This window comes from Martes martes (assembly GCF_963455335.1).
Source record: "Martes martes genome assembly, chromosome: 2".
NCBI lineage: Eukaryota > Metazoa > Chordata > Mammalia > Carnivora > Mustelidae > Martes > Martes martes.
In genome coordinates, this window is record NC_137889.1 from 89,904,211 (window position 1) to 89,928,042 (window position 23,832).

At 42.0% G+C, this 23,832-nt stretch overlaps 1 protein-coding gene across 5 annotated transcripts in view; it reads right to left on the bottom strand.

Moving 5' to 3' along the window:
• ABCG2 (ATP binding cassette subfamily G member 2 (JR blood group)) overlaps positions 1-23,832 on the bottom strand; it is a 166,263-nt gene that overhangs the window by 91,293 nt on the left and 51,138 nt on the right. Inside the window, exon 1 of one of the 5 annotated variants that reach the window (XM_080797461.1) lies at positions 4,041-4,180. The exons of 1 other annotated variant lie outside the window; for it this stretch is intronic. Coding sequence is in view for 1 of the 4 variants with exons in the window: in XM_080797460.1 (XP_080653586.1) it covers positions 1,266-1,492 (227 nt within the window). In the remaining 3 variants the exon portion in view is untranslated. 3 more of the 5 variants (XM_080797464.1, XM_080797460.1, XM_080797462.1) reach the window with 3 other exon arrangements.

Genomic DNA, 23,832 nt, shown 5'->3' on the forward strand with positions numbered 1-23,832 from the left:
TGTTTCTTTCTAAAAGTGGAATGATCTTTTATATTTCCACTGCTAGGCAAGAAAATAAAACTAGGCAACATTACAGTTACTTTTGTAACTGTAAATTTACAATCTAATTTTTTTTGATCTTGTGTTTTTCTTTATTGTTGTAACTTCTTCAGTATTATTTTTTCAAAGATTTTATTTATTTACTTGAGATACAGAGAGCATAGGTGGGGGCCAGGGGGAGAAAGAGAAGCAGGCTCTAAGCTGAGCAGGACACTGGAATCATGACCAGACCAGAGCCAAAGGCAGACGCTTAACCAACTGAACCATCCAGGTGCCCTGCTCTAGTACTATGTTTAATAATAATTGTAATACGCTGGTTAACTTTTTGAAGTCAATCATTAAAAACCAACTATACACACACACACACACACACACACACACACACAAAATTACAAAAGGGAGCTCAGTAACTTTTTAGCAAGCCATTCAAAAGTTGTGGACAAAACTTTATGTCCTGACGCCTGGGTGTCTCAGTGGGTTAAGCATCTGCCTTCCACTCAGGTCATGATCCAAGGGTACTAGGATCCAGCTCCACATGGTGCTCCCCACTAGGCTGGAACCCTGCTTCTCCCTCCCCCACTTCCCCCTGCTTGTGTTCCCTCTCTTGCTGTGTCTCTCTCTGTCAAATAAACAAATAAAATCTTTCAAAGTATATATACATAATATGTGTGTATATACACACACACACACACACCTACCCTAGAGCTAAGAAAAAAGGCGAAATGTATCAGTTAATCCTTTTAAAAGTACTAATATTAACAAATTTGTCTCCTACCTTGTAGTAACTTCTGTGCTTAGTTAAGTTTTTACCCATCTACTATCTATCAACTCTTGTTTCATACATTTGGAGAAAGGCAGGAGTTTACCGTCTAGTTCTTAACACACACCACCGGACACAAAATCAGTTTGCACCAAGGCATTGGTTTCTGAAAAAAACGGTCTGAAATTTCAGTTTGGATTTCACATTCATTTCCAAATGAAATTGGGAAGGACTAACTAAAACCTAGTCGCCTCCACTGAAGTTTTCTATTTTCTATCAAATGTCCGTGCAATACCCACCAGATCTTTCAAGCCACACATCCCAAATGGCTTTCACCATGTACTCACTCAGCTTAATAGAGGTTCAGTTCCACCGAGGTCTTCGATCTCAGAGTCCGTGTGCCCAGAGGCAGAGCACTAACAATCGTTTATATAGACGCTGAGTCAGCCAAACCTTCCAAACTTACCCTAAGGAAGCAGCTCTTAACAATAGCATCAAGCGTCTGTACCGTGCTTTGTAAATCGGGAAGAGCTTTTCTAAAATCTCCCTGGCTCCGTTCCAGGCGGCTTCCTTCCCGCGACTCCCAGTCTCTGCAGGACTGTCTGGGACTCCCTCTTGCCTCCCGCGAGCTCTGGACTCGATGTCGAACCGTGCGGGACTCAGGACACCGACGGCGCGCACAGCGGACCCCATCCCCCACCGCGCCGGGCGACCCGCCCTGACCCACGCGCTCCGCTCGGCGGACAGCCCACCCACGGTGTCCGCGCGCTCCCGCCTGGCCGGCACTCACATGCGCAGCTAGCGGCCCGGGAAGACGCCCGGCCGGGGCACAGTAACTGTCGGGAGCGGCGGGCCAGGGCGGCCAGGGCTGCGAAGAGGAGAGCGCCGGCAGCGCCGACGCTGGCTTCGCCTTCGTTATCCCCCCGCCGCAGGCCGGGAGAGCACAGGGCGGCGGCTCCCTCGGGGTCCGACGAGAGGAGTAGCGCCGCCTGCCTGGCCGCGATAAAGAGCCCTACGCCCGTCGCGGAACCGCGCGCGGGTGGGCGGCCAGGAAACGAAACGGGGCTTTGGCTCGAGGGCCACCCTCTTGCGGGACCCAAGTCACGGAGCTGACTCTCCCGGAGCGCGCATGGACAACCCCCAAACTCCCGCCTTGCAGGGTCTGTACGAAAGGGACAGTGGTGATTAGCCCTGGTAATCACAGGACGGTACCGGGGCTGATGGATACGAGCTCGAACCTGGATGGATTTGCTCACTGCCTGTGTCCCGCGCCCTAAGCTCCGAGGGACGCTGACACCGAGGGGGTTTTTTCCTATCAAACACGTTGTCCACCCCGAGAGCAAGTAGGTCTCTATAGAATGAGCTTCTAAGAAATTAGGTGATTACTCCTCAAGACAATAACTTAAGGAATTGAATCTAAGACGGTGGGGGTGGTAGGGCGAGGGACGAGTTGAATGAAAATGTTACTACGAAAGGTTTGAGTGTATTCTGCACACATTTTTAAAAGATTTTATTTATTTATTTATTTATCAATCAGAGAGAGAGAGAGCGAACACAAGTAGGCAGAGTGGCAGGCAGAAGCAGAGAGAGAAGCAGGGTCCCCGCTGAGCAAAGAGCCCGAGATGGGACTTGGTCCCAGGACTCTGGGATCATGACCTATTCCGAAGGCAGCGGCTTAACCGCCTGAGTCACCCATGTGTACCTGCATACTCTTGTAATAAATACTTCTCTGTAATACTGTTCGTGTGGGAAAGCTGGAAAGTGTGCATATTCAAGAAAAGTTTTGGTTATCAGGCTTTATGAGTGTTTATGACTTTCCCAAAATTTGCCTGTTGCAGATACCCTTGAAAATTAATACTTACATCTACTTTCTGGTTTGCATTTACAAACAAAAATCAAATTATTTAAAGCAACACCAGTAATTACTGTTAATTCTTTTTTTTTTTTTTAACTGTTAATTCTTAACCCGTTACAGGAAATCTTTAATCACAAGGCATCTGGCTGGCTTAGTTGGTGGAGTGTGTGACCCCTGATTTCAGGGTCTTGAGTTCAAGCCCTATGTTGGGTGTGGAGCCTACTTTAAAAAGGGTAAGTTTCAGGGGTGGCTCAGTAGGTTAAGCCTCTGCCTTCCACTCAAGTCATGATCTCAGGGTCTTTGGATCAAGCCCCTCATCGAGCCCCGCATCGAGCCCCGCATCGCTCTCTGCTAGGCAGGGAGCCTGCTTCCCCCTCTCTCTCTGCCTGCTGCTCTGCCTGCTTGTGATCTCTCTCTCTGTGTCAAATAAATAAATAAAATCTTTAAAAGAATAAGTAAATAAATTTTAAAAGATGCTTAAAGACCTGTATACAAATATATTTGTCATTTTAGACCAGGACTGAGAAAAATTTTTCAGTGACGACTCTTAATAACTGCTTGCAAGATTTAAAAACACCCACTAAAGAACAAAATTTTACTGATGTCAGTAAAGATTTTTTAAATTGCTAGCAAATTCTAAAGGCAATTCCAAGAGGGGACTTGTAAAAATGGGGAAAAAATATACATGAAATTGATAAAAAGCACATTTAGAAAAGAAACAGGACAATAGGTTGAATATAGCACTGTGTAATATGTAAAACAAAAACAAACCAAAACCTTATGCATAGAAAATAGCTGGCAATAAAAAAGAAAGAAAGAAAGAAAGAAAATAGCTGGCAATATAAGAAAAAATTTTTTTTCCTGGGTTGTGACATTATGGTTCTTTTTTTTTCTTCTATTTTAGTGTAATTTTCTAAATTTTTAGTGCAGATATACAACTTTTATATTGGAAAAAAAATTTTGTTTAAAAGTAAATCAGTAACAGGCACCTGGGTGGCTCAGTGGGTTAAAGCCTCTGCCTTCGGTTCAGGTCATGATCCCAGAGTCCTGGGATCAAGCCCCGAGTCAGGCTCTCTGCTCCGCGGGGAGCCTGCTTCCTCCTCTCTCTGCCTGCCTCTGCCTGCTTGTGATTTCTGTCTGTCAAACAAATAAATAAAATCTTAAAAAAAAAAAAAAAAAGTAAATCAGTAAGGGATGCCTGGGTGGCTAGTCGGTTAAGCATCTTCCTTAGGCTCAAGTCATGGTCCTGGGGCTGGAATCGAGTCTCCAAGAGGGGCTCCTAGCTCAGCAGGGAGCCTGCTTCTCCCTCTGCCTACCACCCCCTCCTTCTGTTATTTCTCCCCCCGCCAAATAAAACCTTTTTTAAAAAAGTAAATCAGGGGGTACCTGGGTGGCTCAGTGGGTTAAAGCCTCTCCCTTCGGCTCAGGTCAGGATCTCAGGGTCCCGGGATCGAGCCCCCACGTCGGGCTCTCCCCTCAGCGGGGAGCCTGCTTCCCTTCTTCTCTCTCTGCCTGCCTCTCTGCCTACTTGTGATCTCTGTCAAATAAATAAATAAAAATCTTTAAAAAAAAAAAAAAAGTAAATCAGGGACGCCTGGGTGGCTCAGTTGATTAAGCTGCTGCCTTCGGCTCAGGTCATAATCCCAGGGTCATGATCCCAGGGTCCTGGGATAGAGTCCCGCATGGGACTCCTTGCTCGGCAGGGAGCCTGCCTCTCTGCCTGCTTGTGTGTACTCTCTCTCTCTCTCTCTCTGGCAAATAAATAAAATCTTAAAAAAAAAAAAAGTTTAAAAAAGTAAATCAATAAAATGCCAGTGTTTTAGTCAGTAAAAAATATATGACAATACTTAAAGACAGAACCTCACCTAAAATAGGGCTAAAAATGACTAAAACAAAAAATTTTCTACCTTATTTTTAGTAGAATTTTTAAAGGAGTTTGATTGTTTTCATATTGATAAATCAGTGTATATGCTTGCTAAAATTACATTAATTCCTATTCTCACTCTACTACTCGCTAAAGCTGATCACTGCCATCAAATTCTGTTTGATAAATTCAGATTAGAGTCAGCCTTTCATGAATGCATTGCATTATTAAGAAATGTGTCATTTTAGCTTATAAGTCAGCATTTTATTTTGGGCTAATCATCTTCAAATGCCCTGTCTTCTCTTTTAGTGTTTGAGGTTTTATGTCACAGAGTATAGGGAAGGAGGAACATAAAGATGACCTTCCTGGGGCGCCTGGGTGCCTCAGTGGGTTAAAGGCTCTGCCTTCGGCTCAGGTCATGATCCCAGGGTCCTGGGATTGAGTCCTGCATCGGGCTCTCTGCTCACAGGAAACCTGCTTCCCCCTCTCTCTGCCTGCCTCTCTGCCTACTTGTGATCTCTCTCTCTCTCTCTCAAATGAATAAATAAAGTCTTAAAAAAAAAAGTCACTTGTTCACCTGAGCTCTCACAAAAACTGGATAGAATAATAATTTTAATCTCTTTAAATCTGATAACAAATGGCAGCGTTTCAATTTACATCTCTTAGATTTAGTGAGAGTAAACTTCTTTAATGCTTAATGATCATTTGCTGTTTATTTATAAATTTCCTATGTAAGGCCTTTTCCCATTTCTCTCTATAAATTTCTTAGGTTGCAGAACAAGGAAGCAGGAGACTGGTTCTCTGAAGAACGTTAATCTGCTGGGCTGTCTCCATGCTAGTTGAAGTCACTCATATTTTACGAGCCTTCCAATCAAACCACAGAATTATCAAAAACAGGATTTCTTTACAATCCTAATGGAAAGCTCTGAGGCCATCTGGAGTCCACACCTGTGAAACACAGGTTGAAGATCTCAAATGAGCCCCTGGCAGGAGTAAGGTGTCACCATGTGCTTTTGTAGGCGACAGGCATGGACAGACAAATAGGGAAGATGCCCTCAGGGAAAGGGAGCAGACAGGCTCTTTCATGGAATCAATGAAGCCTCACTTCTTGAAAACTCCAAAAATAATGGGAAGTTTTTCTTTTTTGGGGGGAGGAGGGTGTGGTAATATACCTTTCCAATAATCACACCAGTGAGGGACTTGCCTGTGTGGTTTTCGCCAGGGTATTCGTGTTTGGTGGAAAGTCAGCAACAGACACAGGCAAAGGCTACAAATTCGCTTAATGCGGATAAACGGTATGGCTTATAAGAATGGCAACCAAAGCCAAATCAAAAACAGTATTCTCATTAAAGGAGCAAACCTCCTGGACTTGTAACTCCATGAAACAATCACTCTACTATCAAAGCTCCCATAGACACCAACGAGAAGCTCTCTTCCTCTCTCTCATAGGAGTTTTAATACCTTCCTAGACTTTCCCAGCTGCCCTGAGCTCTCAGTCTATTCTCCAGCCTGACCACCAAGGGCAAGGAGCTGGTAAGAACTTAGTACCTTCCTCAGCGCTTACTCCAAGTGGTGAACTTCTCAGGGTCAATTTCCCCTTACAAGTCCGGGTTTCAGACAGGGCCTATTACGGACCTGGGGGCATTTGGGTTACATATATAACATCTGTAATGGGTCCAAGTATATTTATTTTCACTACTCCCAAATAAAAACCATTTTAAAAAAGGCAAATAAAAAACAGTACAGGTGGCTGTAGGCACTGTGTTCCCCCTTGGCTCTTTTCAGAGCCACTAGAGACCTTTGATGAACTCCAGAAGAGAAAGATCAGCCTATAAAGGACTTGAACACTGATGAGTAAGTGAAGGAGTAGAAACAGGGTGTAGATAACTCTTACCAAAGGTTTCACTATAACAAGAAGGTAAGAGAAAGGAGCGTCTCTTAAAACTATCTTGGGGGGCACCTGGGTCGCTCAGGGTTTAAGCCTCTGCCTTCGGCTCAGGTCATGATCCCAGGGTACTGGGATGGAGCCCAGCATCGGGCTCTCTGCTAAGCAGGGAGCCTGCTTCCTCCTCTCTCTCTGCCTGCCTCTCTGCCTACCTGTGATCTCTCTCTGTCAAATAAATAAAAAAAAAATTTTTAAATCTTTTTAAAAAAACCCCATCTTGGGGTTCAAAGAGTATATTTCTTATTTGGTTAAGTTAGGCAGGCTGGAACATGTGTGCATGCCAAGAGGACAAGTCACAGAGAAGAAAAGGTAGTTAACTGATATAATTAGGTCCCTTAAGAAGGGAATGGAAATGGAATCCAGAGGAATTAGCATTAGAAAAGGAAATTTTTTTTTAAATTATGGCAGAAAGGAAGGGAGTGAGGATGAGTCCTCATGCAGATAAGTGTTTTCATAAGGGAAAGAAAGAAAATGGAAAGAAGTACACTTTCTCTCTGAAGCTGGAGGATCTGCTGAAGGTATCGTGTGAAAGCAAAGACAAGGGACTTAACCCTGGAATAGACCTCTATTTGTTTCCTATGGGTGCCATAACAAATTCCCACAAACTTAATGGCTTAAGACAACAAAATGTGTTATTCTACATTTCCATAGGTCAGAAGTCCACACTGGGCCTGACTGGGCTAAAATCAAAGATGCCAGCAGGTTTGTATTCCTTTCTGGAACTTTTTCCAGATTTTAAAGGCCAGATTCATCCCTTGCTCATGGTCCCCTTCCTCTTGCTTCCAAGCCAACAGCAGAGCATCACTCTGACCCTGCTTCTGTTACCATATCTTTATTCTGCTTCCCTCTTCTACTTTGAAAGCATTCTTGTGATTACTTTAGACACACTGGATAAGCCCTGGTAATCTTTCTACCTTAAAGTCATTTCATTAGCAACCTTAATTTCATTGTCAAAGTTAATTCTCCTTTGGCAGGCAAAATAACACATTTACCTTCTGACTATTAGAACATGACAGCAGTGTTGCCTGGGTGACTCAGTTGTTAAGTGTCTGCCTTACGCTCAGGTCACGGGCCTGGGGTCCTGGGATCGAGTCCTGTATTGGGCTCCCTGCTCAGGCTCCAGGGAGCCTGCTTCTCCCTCTGCCTGCCTCCCCCCCTGCTTGTGCCCTCTCTTGGTCTCTCTCTCTTTCTCTCTCTCTGACAAATAAATAAATAAAATCTTAAAAAAAAAAAAAAAAAAAGGACATGACATCTTCGGCAGGCCATTATTCTGCCTACTATGCAAGGCCCTAAGAAAACAAAAAGGATGTTAATACCTAATGTGGAAATGTTGGGGTTCAGAGCCAGAGGCCAAGAAAGAATTCTTGAGATGTCTTGGGTGCAAAAAGGTATTTTTATTAAGGCCCGGGGACAGGAGCTACAGGCAGAAAGGACTGCCAAGGGATTGTGAGGAGCAACTGACTATATACTATGGAATTGGGGGAGGTAAAGCTAGGGGAAGTTTCCAAAAGGATTTTCAGGCACTAAAGGATTTTAATGCAGACTCACAGAATCCTGGCGGCCTAGCTATTGTCAAGCTAAGGTGGTTTTTCCCTCTAGCAAGGCATTCACATGGGAGTTCCTGGAGGACTGTTGTACTCTGCCTGCCCCAAGTATTTGTCAGTGGGCTACAGGTTATAAGAAAATTTAATTTTACCTACATTTCTTTTTGCCTTTGTTCCCCACATCACCACCCAGCCCCACAGAGTTCGTATGAATATTATTTTAAACTGAAGACATTTGAGAGACAACTGATGCTGAAAGCAGCCTTCTTGGAGTTTCCCTTATCTCTGACTAAAGGCAAGGCCTTCAGAGAGTAAAACACCATAAATCCCCTCTCAGGGGAGCTTCACTGCTAGGAAAAAGACCAACACTCACACCTGGATAAGAAATTGCATAAACAAGCACTATCACAGTCATACTTTCATTTGTTTCTCTAAAAGCCCTTTGTTGGGGCACCTGGGTGGCTCAGTGGGTTAAAGCCTCTGCCTTCGGCTCAGGTCGTGATCCCAGGGTCTTGGGATCGAGCCCCACATCGGGCTCTCTGCTCCGTGGGGAGCCTGCTTCCTTCTCTCTCTCTCTGCCTGTCTCTCTGCCTACTTGTGATCTCTGTCTGTCAAATAAATAAATAAAATCTTTAAAAAAAAAAAATAAAAAAAAAATAAAAGCCCTTTGTTATCCAGTGGAAGTCCTCTTTCCTGCCCCTCTTTGCCCCCATTAGTTGGTATATAAACCTCACAAACATCTTTTCTACTTTAATTAGTTGTCAGGTAACTTTCAAGCTCCTCCCCCACCCCACGGGATCTGAATTGGTGGAGGGAAAATTTGTCCTCCCAACAGCAGTAAGGGACCTGGAAGGAGTGCACAGCAACACCAGGGACCCCTAAGACTGCATTCTGCAAATGTAGCAGGATCAAAGCCACAAGTGGGCATGGCTTTCCTATTCACAAAGAATTCCCATTCTTAAAGAGAGAGGTTAGAAGGTCGAATAACTTTGAAAACACGGTTTGGCCAGGTGGACAAGGCACAGAAAAATGGAGTAAGGACTTTAGTGTGCGAAATGATTCACCATAGGAAAGTGAAGCCAGGAAAAGACAGGTCAAAAGGGAATCTTGAGAGTGAGAAATTAAAGTTTAGTGTAAAGGGATGATATTGTCAAAATAGTGTTAAAAAGACTGATCTGGGGGCGCCTGGGTGGCTCAGTGGGTTAAGCCTCTGTCTTCGGCTCAGGTCATGGTCTCAGGGCCCTGGGATTGAGCCCTGCATCGGGCTCTCTGCTCAACAGGGAGCCTGCTTCCTCTCTCTCTCTCTGCTTGCCTCTCTGCCTACTTGTGATCTCTGTCAAAAAAATAAGTAAAATCTTAAAAAAAAAAAAAAAAAAAAAAAAAAAGACTGATTTGTCCACATATAGAATGGATGAGGGTTATGGCAGAAATCAGTTTGGAAATGAACCAAAAACCACTGAGCTAGAACAAAGGAGGAAAAAATTTTGAGGGAAGGGGCATGAGGGAAACATTGTGAAGGAGGACTTTACAATACCTGGTAACTGACAGAATATTGTAGGAGTTAGAGCTGACTTCAGACCCTGAACCTGAGAAGCTAAAGACCTTATGGTGTCAGTAATGGAAATTGTGAGAAAGTAATGCCCTCCCCCTTTGTGTATGTCCTACACATTGCCTCTCTCAGAGTCTTGAACACAATAGGTAGCTGATAAAAATTTATCGACTTAATAATAAAAGCAAGTTTATCATGCAATTCAGGGGCCTCTCCACCCTTACCTGAATCTGCCAGGCTATAAAACTGGAAGAGGGCTTCATCAGTGATTGACCCCTTTCCCATGATACATTACTGACTACTATAAACACTTTATTGCCTGCCGAGGGAAGAATTTGTTCTTGGTTGTGAATGAAGTCAAAGTGTAATGAGCATTAAATGACACATGAGTCATTACACTTAGAATTTTTTCACATCTCGGTGTCATGCTTAATATTATCATAGATGATGTCAGCAAAGCCAAACACATGTAACTTCGCCCATAACCCTTATTAGAGCAGGAAACATACACCCATTATTCTATGTGTAACAAAGCCATAGCCGATCTAGATGGACCCAAGTTTTATCTCACCTTGAGAGTTTTTGCTATTTGACCCTTTTGTGTCTCAATGTCTTTCTTCATATTAGGAGTGATAATACCCATGTTACAGGGTTAAATAAAGATAAAAATAAAATCATGTGTATTTGGAAAATTTTTTACCCAATGCCAATCATAACAGCTAATATTTATTAAGTACTTGATACTTGCTGGGGATTGTTCTCAATGCCTTTAAGTTTTGTGAGGGTTTTTTTGTTTTTTTGTTTTTTTGTTTTTTTTAAACCTTGCTGTATCTTCATAATAATACCCTTAGGTGGATTCTATTAAAATCTCTATGTTGCAGAAAAAATGAAGCATAATGAGATTAAGCAATTTACCCCAGGTGATAAAGCTAGTAAACAACTTAGGCTCACATTTTGGTTCTACATTAGAGCTGATGTAAGAAACAATAAACTGCTAAGAAGGGATGCCTGGGTGGCTCACCGGGTTAAGCCTCTGCCTTCGGCTCAGGTCATGATCTCAGGGTCCTGGGATCGAGCCCCACATCGGGCTCTCTGCTCAGCAGGGAGCCTGCTTCCCCCTCTCTCTGCCTGCCTCTCTGCCTGCTTGTGATCTCTGTCGAATAAATAAATAAAAATCTTAAAAATAAAAAAAAAGAAAAGAAAAGAAACTGCTAAGAAAAAAAGTTTGGACACAGAAAGTAGAATGAATTTGCTCACTCTTCAAAATCCCCCTGAACCACACTTATCAACATAAAAGAAGAAAAATAAGAAAGTCTAGGCAGTTGCAAATCCAAGATAGAGATCTCCATGAAAGAAACCCCAAATGGTAAGAATTGTACTAAAGCTTGCAGGTTGAGGGACTTAGGTCTAGAAGCAGGGAATGGTGGTAAGGAGTTTGGTCAATGGAATTCAAACCACACAAAGCAGAGGGCCAGAGTCAGGCTCACTGTCTGAAGCCCAAGACAGGGATGAGGGTGGCCACTTAAGAAAGAGTGGAGGTGGTGAGAGACAGGGATGTTCAGCTCTGCCTAGGGATGTGTGGCTGTGTTGTGTGAGGGGGGATACTTAGGCAGAGACACAGCACGTTGGTGGGGAAGCTCCTCCAGCCCACCTTGCCTCCCTGGTGCCTGTTAGAGGTCTCTGTGTCTCCCCACAGTAAAGGGGGCAGTAGGCACTGCGAGCCACTGAAGTGGCCCTCTGAAGTGCTTGGTCTCATGGGCTGCCTCTGGGAAGGTCTTCAACACTACTTCTTCAACCCTACTGGATAAGCTCTGTGCTCCCCCCACTCCCTGCTCAGTAACAGGGCTTCCCTAAATTACATTTGTCCTCAACAGAAGTGTGTGAGATTCAAGCTACTATCCTGGCCTTCCCAAACTCAGCAATTTATGAGTGATTTGGGAGGTGCCTGGGTAGCTCAGTCAGTTAAGTTCTGCCTTCAGTTCAGGTCGTGATCGCAGGGTCCTGGGATCAAGCCCCACATCAGGCTCCCGGCTCGGTGGGGAGTCTGCTTCTCCCTCTCTCTGCCCCTCCCCCTGATTGTGTGGGCACACGCGCGCTCTCTCTCTCTCTCTCTCTCTCTCTCTCTGTCAAATCAGTAAAATCTTAAAAAAAAAAAAAAAAAACTGATACTGAATTAAATCCTGTTAATCCTACAAAAAAAGTCACTACTAAGCTCTGGCTAAGGCTGCTCCATTTACAGGAAACAGGAAGACACATGTACACGCTGATGGGCCTTCTTTCCACTCCTCCACGTCTTTTAGCGCTCACATGCTTTCCGCGTCTTCATCTCTCTGTGTTGTATCTTAGATAATTTCTTCACAGATACATCTTCTCTATTCTCTGTACAGTTGTATTTATCTTCTATCCAAATTCTTAACTTCAATGATTAGGGATTCTTTTCATTTCTAAAAGCAATATTTTGTTCTTCTTCAAACTGGCCTAAGTATTTGATAGTCTCCTATTCTTATTCATGTTTTCAGTATCTTTTTTTTTTTTTTTTAACATTTTACAGCACTTCAAGCAGAATTATTTTTCATTTTAATTCTGATCATTATAATCTCTGAAGTCTTTGTGGTTCTGGTTCTGTTACCTATGGCTTGCTCACTGATGTTCGTTTTCTAATTTTTTAAGTTTTTTGGGCAATCTACCTGTAGGGATTTTTTGAGGCCTAGTTGAGGGTACATTCATCTGGAAAAGTCTTGATTTCCTTCTCTCAGACATCTGGGGATATTACCCATCCTCATAATTACATTATAGGTGCATGTTTTGGGGTCAGGTAAAGAATATAGATTCAGCTCTCAAGTAGCTTAAGATTTGGCCCATTGCTACAAATTCTCAGGGGACTTTTTTTTTCCCTTTTTTTAAAAATATCCATTCATAGTGTAGGCCAAGATAGCAATGTTTTCTTGTGGACTGCCTCTGCAGGGTGGATTTCTTTTCTAGTTTGACCTTTCTGAAGGTATACTTCTCCTAGGTCTAGGTATTATGCTTCCATTTTATGCAAACTCAAGGCTTTGGCCTTATGCCCTCTGTGCAATGCAGTTCAGATCACAAAGACCACTGTATATCTCAGATACCCAGGGGCCTCAAGAATTAGCTTACCTGCTTGGTCTTTGCTCCATTACTGATGCTAGTGGACTTAATCATTTAAAGTGGGTTTTAATATTTAATGAAGTATTTTTAGATATTATATAGCTGCACAATTTCAGAGTATCTAATGCCGCAAACATGCTGAAAACAAAAGTCCTCAAATATATCTGTCATCTTTTTTACTTTTTCATGTTATTATGGAAAATTACAAACATTTCACAGATAGAAAAAAATATGATGAGGCCCAAGGCACTGATCAGCCACTAGTGGCCAATCTTAATTTTTATTCATATTCCCCTTTTCTTTTCCTTTCCCACAAATTATTTTTTTGAAGAATGCTTTCAAGTTTTGTTTATTTATTTATTTATTGAGAAAGAGAGAGAGAGAGAGCACAAGTGCGGGGACAGAGGGAGAGGGAGAAGCAGACTCCCCACTGAGCAGGGAGCCTAATGCAGGGCTCCGATCCCAGGACCCTGAGATCATGACTTGAGCTGAAGGCAGAGGCTTAACCCACTGAGCCACCCAGCTACCCTCCCACAAATTATTTTGAAACAAATTTCAGAAAGCAAATACTTTTATTCATAAATATTATCATATGTATTTCATAAATATTTTCATAATGTTCTCCCCACACACATAGAGGATGTTTAGAAATGTCCAGTAGCCTTTTTTGCGGTCATGTTTGAGGGTTGTTATTGTCATGTAACGGTCATGAGCCAAGGATGAAAAGCGTCCCATAAAATAAGCAACAGTGTCACATCCAAGAAATCATTGCCAAATCCAATATCATAATGACTTTCACCTATGTTTTCGTCTAAGGATTTTGCAATTTTAGCTCTTACTTTTAGGTCTGTGATCCATTTTGAGTGTTTTCTGTCCATGGTGTAAGGAAAAGATCCAACTTTATTCTTTTGCATGTGAATGCAAAAGACCATTTTTCCCAACACCATTTTCCCAACACCATTTCTTGAAAATAGTATCTTTTCCCCATTTTTTAAAAAGATTTTTATTTACTTGTTTGACACAGAAAGAGAGATCACAGGTAGGCAGAGAGAGAAGAGGAAGCAGGTTCCCTGCTGAGCAGAGAGCCTGATGCGGGGCTCGATCCCAGAACCCTGGGATCATGACCTGAGCTGAAGACAGAGGCCTAACCCTCTGAGCCACTGAGGTACCCCCTATCTTTTTCCCATTAAATGACCTTTGTACCCTTGTTGAAAATTGAGCATACAGGCACGGAGTTATTTTGGAGCTTTTAATTCTATTCCATTGGTCTATATGCCTGTTCTTATGCCAGTACCACACTATTGTGATTATACTAGCTTGGAAGTAAGTTTTGGAATCAGAAAGTGTGAGACTTCTAACTTGATCTTCATTTTCAAGAGTATTTTGGCTAGTCCCTTGAGATTCAGATGCATTTTGGGGATGGGTTTTTTTGTTTCTGCAAAAAATGCCATTGGGATTTTGATAATTACACTCAATCTGTAAGTCATTTTGGGTAGCACTGTCATCTTAACAATATTAAATATTCCAATCCATGGACACAGGATGTCTTTCCACTTATTTATGTTTTCTTTAATTTCTTTCAGCAATATTTTGTTGTTTTCAGTGTACAAGTCTTTCACCTTCTTGGTTAAATTTACTGCTAAGTATTTTATTGTTTTTTATACTATTGTAAACAAAATTGTTTTCTTAATTTTCTTTTCAGATTTTCATTGATGTGGTATAGAAAAGCAAGTGATTTCTGCAGGTTGATTTTGTAGCTGCAACTTTGTTGAATTCATTCATTAACTCTAAAAAAATTTTTTTGTGTGTGGAATCTTTTGGGTTTTCTATGTATAAGATCATACCACCAGGTGCCTATGTGGTCAGTCGGTTAAGCATCCAGCTCTGATTTCAGCTCAGGTCATGATCTCAAGGTTGTAAGACTGAGCCCCGTAATAGCCTCTATGCTGAGAGTAGAGCCTGCTTGGGATTCTTTCTGTCCCTCTCCCTCTACCGCCCACTCTCCCACACCCCTATGTGTGCACATTCTCTCTCTCTTCTGGGGGAAAAAAAAAAAAGAAAAGATCATACTATCTGAATAGAGATAATTTATTTACTTGCCAATTTGGATGCATTTCTTTCTCTTGCCTAATTGCTCCGGCTAGAATTTCCAATACCGTGTTGAATAGAAGTGGGAAAGGGAGGCATCTTTGTCTTGTATCTGATTTTAAGGGTAAAGTTTTCAGTCTTTCACCACTAAGTGATGAGGGAGCGGGAGGCTGGCTGAGGACAAAGCAAAAGCTGGCACCTTGCACCCCCTCTCCATCCGCTCCCCTCGGTGATGTGTGTGGCATTCCTCAGGTACCCCTGACTGCCAAAACAAATAGTTAACTTGCTGAGATCACAATCCCGCAAGACAGGAGTCTCCCTTGGTTTAACAAAGAAGTTACATTATCAATAGCACAATTTCCAGAGGCAAATGACTCAGTTCCTCAAGACTTATGTCACCCTCCCCTCCATGAACAAAACTGAAGGAGGCTGGGGTAGAAAGAAATGTAAGTCAAGTTAAGTTTCTTCTATACCTAAATCTCACTAACAAAGACGCTTGATAGCAGGATTGTGACATTCCACCAGGAATCTCCCAACTATCTTGATGTTAATGGCTTGCCAAAAGACAACATTGATCAAGCCTCCAGTATCCCTGCACCTTGTAGGCCCTCTTTAGCATATGAAAGCTCCGTTGAAACCTCCCTTTCCCACACCTTCCCCCAATCGCAGGGTACATAACCTGCCATCCCTCACAACCCGGGGCAGCAGCTCTTCCTGCCCACAGGTCCTGTCCCCGTGCTTTAATAAACCACCATTTTGCACCAAAGATGTCTCAAGAATTCTTTCTTGGTCATCGGCTCCGGACCTCAGCCCACCGAACCTCACCTAGGTTCTAGAACTTCATCATAAGTATGATGTTAGCTGTGAATCTTTCAGATATGGCCTCTATCATGTTAAGGAAGTTTCCTTCTATTCCTAGCTTATTGAGTATTTTTTTTATCATAAAAGGGTGTTGATTTTTTAAAGTATCTTTACAAAGATACTTTGCGTATATCTTTGCTACATGAGATTATCCTGTAATTTTTTTCCCTTCATTCTAATAACGTGGTATAGTGCATTGATTGTTTTTCATAAGTTGAACCATCTTCACACTTCAGGGTTAAATCCCACCTGGTCGTGGTTTATAATCCTTTTAATAAGTTGCTAAATTTGATTTGCTAGTATTATGTTAAGAATTTTTGCATCTTTATTCACAAAGGATAGTAGCCTACAGTTCCTTTTTTCTTATAGTGTCTTTATGTAGTTTTGGTATCAGGGAATGCTGACTTCACAGAATGAGTTAGGAAGTGTTCCTTTCTCTTTATTTTTTTGGAGAGTTTGAGAAGGATTGGTGTTGGTTCTTTAAATATTTGGTAGAATCTACCTGTGAAGCCACTTGGTCCATTACTTTTCTTTGTTGGGAGGTTTTTATTACTATTTCAATCTCCTTGCCAGTCGTAGGTCTATACAGGTTCTCTATTTCTTTTTCTTTTTAAGATTTTATTTATTTGTTTGTTTGTTTATTATTCTGTTTTTAAATTTTTTTTGGTGGGCAGCAAAGCAAAGTTTGTTGAACAATAGCACAAAGCTCCTGAAGAAGAAGGGGACCCAAGAGGGTTGCCTTAAGATTTAGCTTTAAGTAGTCTCTACACCCAACATGGGGCTCGAACTTACAACTCCGAGATCAAGAGTAACATATACCATCAACTGAGCCAGCCAAGTGCCTCAGCTTTTCAATTTCTTCATGAGTTCATTTGGCAGATTGTATGTTTCTGGGAATTTGTCCCTCTTAATTAGGTTGCCTAATTTGTTGATGGACGACTGTTTATAGTTTTCTTTTATAACATGTTTATTTCTGTAAAATCAGTAGTAATGTCCCAACTGTTGTTAGTAATTTGAGTCTTCTCTCTTTGTTCTTAGTCAGTGTAGCTAAAGCTCTGTCAGTTTTGTTGATCTGTTCAAAGAAACAATTTTTTATTTCATGGTATTATTTTAAATTTATAAATATACGTACTTATAAAATATGTCCATGATTTTATAAATGCTTCCTTAAGTATTTTCCTTAAAAGATTGTGAATTACATTTTAAAGCCAGTTTCTAGCTTTTTAACAGGTACTTAGTAAATTCACTGTTAAATGAACAAATGAGGTTAGTTTAATGAGGTATACAAAAAAGAAATGTATATAAATCAAATGCAAAGGAAGCAGGGGGTGGTTTGAGGGAAATGTGCAAAGTTCGCCCTTATACACTGAAAACAATCCAATTCTCTTAACAGCAAGAGTTTTTTGTTGTTGCTGATGTTATTTAAAACAAAAATCCTTGAGGGGGACTTCTATTATTAAAGCCTGGGTTACTGCAGAGTTCAGTTCTTCCTCACTTCTCTTTGATGTTTAAATTGCTTTATCACGAGCCAGCAAATAAACCCCCAATCTTATCAGGAAATAATGACTTTCTCTCTTTGTTCTGTTGCCTCACCTGAACTTGATGACTCCCGATGGTTTTGTTTTTCTTCAATTTAAGCTCTGCCTCCAGTGCTCCAAAAACCTTGCATACCAGCAATGCAACTAAGTCATTGAGTTCATTTACAGAATTAAAAGGTGTCTGGTTAGTTGTGAAGTCCCTTCTACTCAGCTGGAGATCAGTTACTCAGCTTGCTCACTAGCAGTGGGTTTCAAATGTGGTCTGATAATCCTAGGGTACCAAGGAAAGGCTTCAGGGACTCCACAACCTTTCATGTAAATGTTGTTTTTAAGATACTTTAGCCATTTAGAGAAAATATTTACAAATCTATCTGACAAACAACTTGTATCCATAGCATGGATATTTTTTCCCCAAAATAAATAAATAACATTCATACATCTATAGTTCCATTCTGCAGTGAAATTAAAAATGTAAATACTGCATAAGCTTTTTTTTTTTTTTTTTTGAGCCATCCAAGTGCCCTGGAACATTTTTTTATTTTTACTGGGAGGATTTCCTAATTAACATTTCTTGCAGGGCAGTTCTTTTTTTTTTTTTTTTCTTTTCTAAGATTTTATTTATTTATTTGACACAGAGAGAGAGACATCACAAGTAGGCAGAGAGGCAGAGAGAGGGAGGAAGCAGGCTCCTGCTGAGCAGAGAGCCCAATGCGGGACTCGATCCTAGGACCCTGAGATCATGACCTGAGCCAAAGGCAAAGGCCTAACTCACCAAGCCACCCAAGTGCCCCCGACAGGGCAGTTCTAATGGTAACAAATGTCTTTAGCTTTTGGTTATCTGGGAATATTCTCATTTCTCTCTCATTTTTGAAAGTCAGTTTTCCAGATATAAGATTCTTAGTTGACAGTTTTTTCTTTTAGCTTTTTGAATATATCAATATACTACTTCTGGCCTCCAAGGTTTCTACTGAGAAATCAGCTGAGACTATTACAAAGGATCACTTACATGTGATGATTTGTTTCTTTCTAATTGCTTTCAAGATTCTCTCTTTGCCTTTGACAATTAGATCTTGATGCTGGTCTCTGGATTTATTTTACTCGGACTTGAACTCCTTGAATTTGTACATTTATATATTGTATCAAATTTTGGTATTTTTTCAGCCATTTTCTTGAAATATTCTTTCTGCTCATTTTCCTCTCTTCTTTTTCTTATATTCCTACAGTGCATATGTTAGTCAACTTGACGGTGTCTGAAGGTCCCTTAAGCTTACACCATACACAAAGATAAACTCGAAATGGATAAAAGACCTCAACGTGAGGCAAGAATCTATCAAAACCCTGGAGGAGAACATACGCAGTAACCTCTTCAACATCGGCCACAGCAACTTCTTTCAAGATATGTCTCCAAAGGCAAAGGAAACAAAAGCAAAAATGAACTTTTGGGATTCATGAAGATCAAAAGCTTCTGCACAACAAAGGAAACAGTCAACAAAACAAAGAGGCAACCCACGTAATGGGAGAAGATATTCGCAAACGACACTACAGACAAAGGGCTGATATCCAAGATCTATAAAGAACTCCTCAAACTCAACACACACAAAACAGATAATTATATTAAAAAATGGGCAGAAGATATGAACAGACACTTCTCCAAGGAAGACATACAAATGGCTACCAGACACATGAAAAAATGTTCATCATCACTAGCCATCAGGGAGATTCAAATCAAAACCACATTGAGATACCACCTTACACCAGTTAGAATGGCCAAAATTAGCAAGACAGGAAACAACGTGTGTTGGAGAGGATGTGGAGAAAGGGGAACCCTCTTACACTGTTGGTGGGAATGCAAACTGGTGCAGCCACTTTGGAGAACAGTGTGGAGATTCCTCAGGAAATTAAAAATAGATCTTCCCTATGACCCTGCAATTGCACTGCTGGGTATTTACCCCAAAGATACAGATGTAGTGAAAAGAAGGGCCATCTGTACCCCAATGTTTATAGCAGCAATGGCCACGGTTGCCAAACTGTGGAAAGAACCAAGATGCCCTTCAACGGATGAATGGATAAGGAAGATGTGGTCCATATACACTATGGAGTATTATGCCTCCATCAGAAAGGACGAATACCCAACTTTTGTAGCAACATGGACAGGACGGGAAGAGATTATGCTGAGTGAAATAAGTCAAACAGAAAAAGTCAAGTATCATATGGTTTCACTTATTGGTGGAGCATAACAAATAATATAGAGGACAAGGGTAGATGGAGAGGAGAAGGGAGTTGAGGGAAATTGGAAGGGGAGGTGAACCATGAGAGACTATGGACTCTGAAAAACAACCTGAGGGTTTTGAAGGGGCGGGGTGGGAGGGTGGGGGAACCAGGTGGTGGGTATTAGGGAGGGCACAGATTGCATGGAGCACTGGGTGTGGTGAAAAAACAATGAATACTGTTACGCTGAAAATAAATAAAAAATTAAAAAAAAAAAAAAAAAGAACTCCTCAAACTCAACACACACAAAACAGATAATCACATAAAAAAATGGGCAGAAGACATGAACAGACACTTCTCCAATGAAGACATACAAATGGCTAGGAGACACATGAAAAATGTTCATCATCACTAGCCATCAGGAAGATTAAAATCAAAACCAAATTGAGATACCACCTTACACCAATTAGAATGGCCAAAATTAACAAGCCAGTAAACAACATGTGTTGGAGAGGATGTGGAGAAAGGGGAACCCTCTTACACTGTTGGTGGGAAGGCAACTTGTGCAGCCACTTTGGAGAACAGTGTGGAGATTCCTCAAGAAATTAAAAATAGAGCTTCCCTATGACCCTGCAATTGCACTACTGGGTATTTATCCTAAAGATACAGACATAGTGAAAAGAAGGGCCATCTGTACCCCAACGTTCATAGCAGCAATGCCCACGGTCGCCAAACTGTGGAAAGAACCAAGATGCCCTTCAACAGATGAATGGATAAAGAAGATGTGGTCCATATATACAATGGAGTATTATGCCTCCGTCAGAAAAGATGAATACCCAACTTTTGTATCAACATGGATGGGACTGGAAGAGATTATGCTGAGTGAAATAAGTCAAGCAGAAAGAGTCAATTATCACATGGTTTCACTTACTTATGGAGCACAAGGAATAACACGGAGGACATTAGGATATGGAGAGGAGAAGTGAGTTGTTTTTTTTTTTTTTAAAGTGTAGTATAGAAGAACAGTTTATATCCAGAATTTATAAGGAATACTTACAACTCAATATGAAAAATAAAAAAAAAAAACAACCTAGTTTTTAAAATGGGCAAAAGAGGGTGCCTGGGTGGCTCAGTTAGTTGGGCATCTGCCTTCAGCAGACGAGTTGGACTCCCTGCTCAATGGGGAGTCTGCTTCTCCCTCTCCCTCTGACCTTCCCCTTCTGCTCATGCTCTGTCTCTTGCTTTCTCTCTCTCAAATAAATAAATAAAATCTTTTTTTAAAAGATCTCAAATAAATGAAATCTTTTTAAAAAATGGGCTAAAGGGTGCCTGGGTGGCTCAGTGGGTTAAGCCTCTGCCTTCGGCTCAGGTCATGATCTCAGGGTCCTGGGATCAACCCCCGCATCGGGCTCTCTGCTTGGCAGGGAGCCTGCTTCCTCCTCTCTCTCTGCCTGCCTCTCTGCCTACTTGTGATCTCTCTCTGTCAAATAAATAAATAAAATCTTTAAAAAAAAAATGGGCTAAAGATTTATGTAGACATTTCAGCAAAAATATCTGAATGACCAATAAGCACATGAAAAGATGTTCAACATCATTAGTCATCATGGAAATACAAATTAAAGTCACAATGAGATCCCACTGCATACGGCAGAAATGGCTATAACCAAAAGGACACAATTAATAAATGTTAGTGAGAGAATGTAGAAAAACTGGAATCCTCATACACTGCTGGCGGGAATGTAAAATGGTACAATTACTTTGGATAAATAGTTTGGCAGTTTCTCAAAAATTTACCATAACTCAGCAACTTCACTCTCAGGAATCTATGCAAAGGAAATAATAACATATATTCACACAAAACCTGTAAATAAGTATTAAGAGTAGCATTATTTGCAATACCCCAAAATTGGAAACAACCCGAATGTCTGTCAACTGGCAAGAAGATAGACAAAATTTGGTATATCCATCCAATAGAATACTGTTCAGGAATAAAAATGAATGATTCATGCTATGAGACAGATGGACCTCAAAAACAAGCTCAGTGAAAGACGCCAGGCAAAAAAAGACTGTAGGATTCCATTTAGCAAAATGCCTAGAGAAGGCAAAGGTATAAAGTCAGAAAGCAGGTTAGTGGTTGTCTGGGGCTTGGGGTGGGAAAGGGGAATGACTGCAAATTGGCTTGAGGAATTTTTTAAAAATATACTTCCTATAATGCATTCAGCATTTTCAGTTACATCTTCTGTATATTGGCTCAAAAGAGCTCAGCCATATGCTCCCATCAGTCCATGGTCCAATCGGAGATTTGTCTCCACCTCCAAACTAAATTTGGACTATGCCAGTGGGATATTCTAGGAACCACGCTAACCTGTGCCCCATTGTCACTAAGGACTAACGGTGCTGACAACTTTAAGTCCCATCAAGTTCCCAACACCCTTTGATCAGTGTCAGCTAGAGAAGGGGGTTTGAACCCCTGCCCTAGGTCCATTCATTTTTTTTTCTTTTTAAAGCCTTTGTTAGCCTTAAGAACCCCACTTCATGTGGCTTCAAGCTACCAGACACAGCACCCACTCCCATCTAGTCTCCCTGATAGATAACCTTGATCTTCTTAGCTTTCCTGTGAAGAATTTGGCCCTCCTGATAACGGACTCCCTTGGGAGCTTTCCTTTCTCCAGAACTTTGCAGTAGCCTGATAGCACCACGTCACTGAAAGCAGTTGCTCCTGTCTTGTTTTCAGCTGCATTTACCTGCTTACGTCTGCTCTAATCGATATCCACTGTTTATCAAAGTCCAATAGTTGGGCAGAAGCTCTGGGTCCTCATTAAGTGGTAATGCCACATACCAACCTTTCCTAAGTAACCTGGGTGGTCTCTGTCTTAATTGCTCCTGTGGTGATGATGGCATCAGCATCACCCATCAGCATTGCCCACTCCCGAGGGGCAAGGGGGGGCAGTCCTGGTGCTTGCAGATGCAGCGGTGGGGGTGGCTCACAAGGCTTCAAAGTTTCCAGGTCTTCCTCCGTCTAAATGGCAGCATGGAAAAGGTACTTAGTGAGAAGGCCAAAGGGAGGTGGGGAGGAGACAAAGCTTGACGGTGTGCAAGGGGCCTAAAGACCTGGGGATGGAGGGTTTGCCTCGTGGCACCTTCAGCAAAGCAGATGTCATGGACTTGACCAGGGCTGTCTGGCCTCATCAGGGCTGCGTCAGAATGCACCAGCCTGCGAGTCTCAGAGATCTGAACCTGGGTTAAGCACACAACCTCAGGGTCCTGAGCCCAGGCTGGCCCCCTGCCCTCAGGCCCTGGGGGGGGCAGGGCTGAGGGCATGCACGTTTGGGGGACAACACAAGGAGTAGAGGTTGTGGCTGGGCCAGCATTAAATCAGGGGCACATTAAGAATCTATTTGTTCCTGAAAGGATAAAGGTCTAGGTAGGAGGTGGTACCGAACGCATCAGGTGACAGCAGTCCACACTGCACAGATCTCAGCAAGAGGGTCTTTCCTCTTGGTCCCCCTGTTCAGCAATATGGTCTTTCAACATGGAGTCAGCCATGGAGAACTGTGTGATCTCCACTCCTGGCCCTCCAAGACAATTGGCAGGGCTCCCCCATTTGCTAATTGAGGAAGAAGCTTCTACCCAAACCTATCCATTATATGACTTCTTTACTAGTAGGCCATGGTACCTTTCTTTTTTTTTTTTTTTTTTTAAAGATTTTATTTATTTATTTGCCAGAGAGAGATTACAAGTAGGCAGAGAGAGAGAGGAAGGGAAGCAAGCTCCCTGCTGAGCAGAAAGCCCGATGCGGGGCTCGATCCCAGGACCCTGGGATCATGACCTGAGCTGAAGGCAGAGGCTTTAACCCACTGAGCCACCCAGGCGCCCCAGCCTTGGTACATTTCAATATAACCAGCTCCCCATTGTCACCAAACACTTTATGAATAAGGTCTACTACTCTTATAGTGCTTTTTCCATACTTGGCCTAGTCAGCATACCAGACAGATGTCACCTGCATTTTTTTGAAAGAGCCTTGTCACCGTAACAGCTCCACAAAAAGGGAGTTTTAAATCCCACAGAGCCAGTCTGCCAAAAGTCCTGGATAGTGTTGCCTCTTTTGCTGAGGGACAAATAGGCCAACTTTTCCAGCAGTTTCATAGAAGCAACAAGGGTTCCCTCAGAAACAAACACTACTAGAGTTTGTGAAAGACAGCAATTATTCTTTGACTACACGTGGGATTCTGTGTGTGAAACCATTAGCAGAAGTTTCAGTATCAAAACTGGCAAGTATGTCCTCCGTTGGGATTTTAAGTCTCCCTTCTGGTAGGCATCAAAGGCCATAGACAACGTCACCTGCAACTTGCCAATCAATAAGATTTCGTTAGATGGTGAAAATGCTGGAAATTAGAAGAATGGTCCTCTGATACCACAGGAACATTCCAGTTCAACATGTAACACACT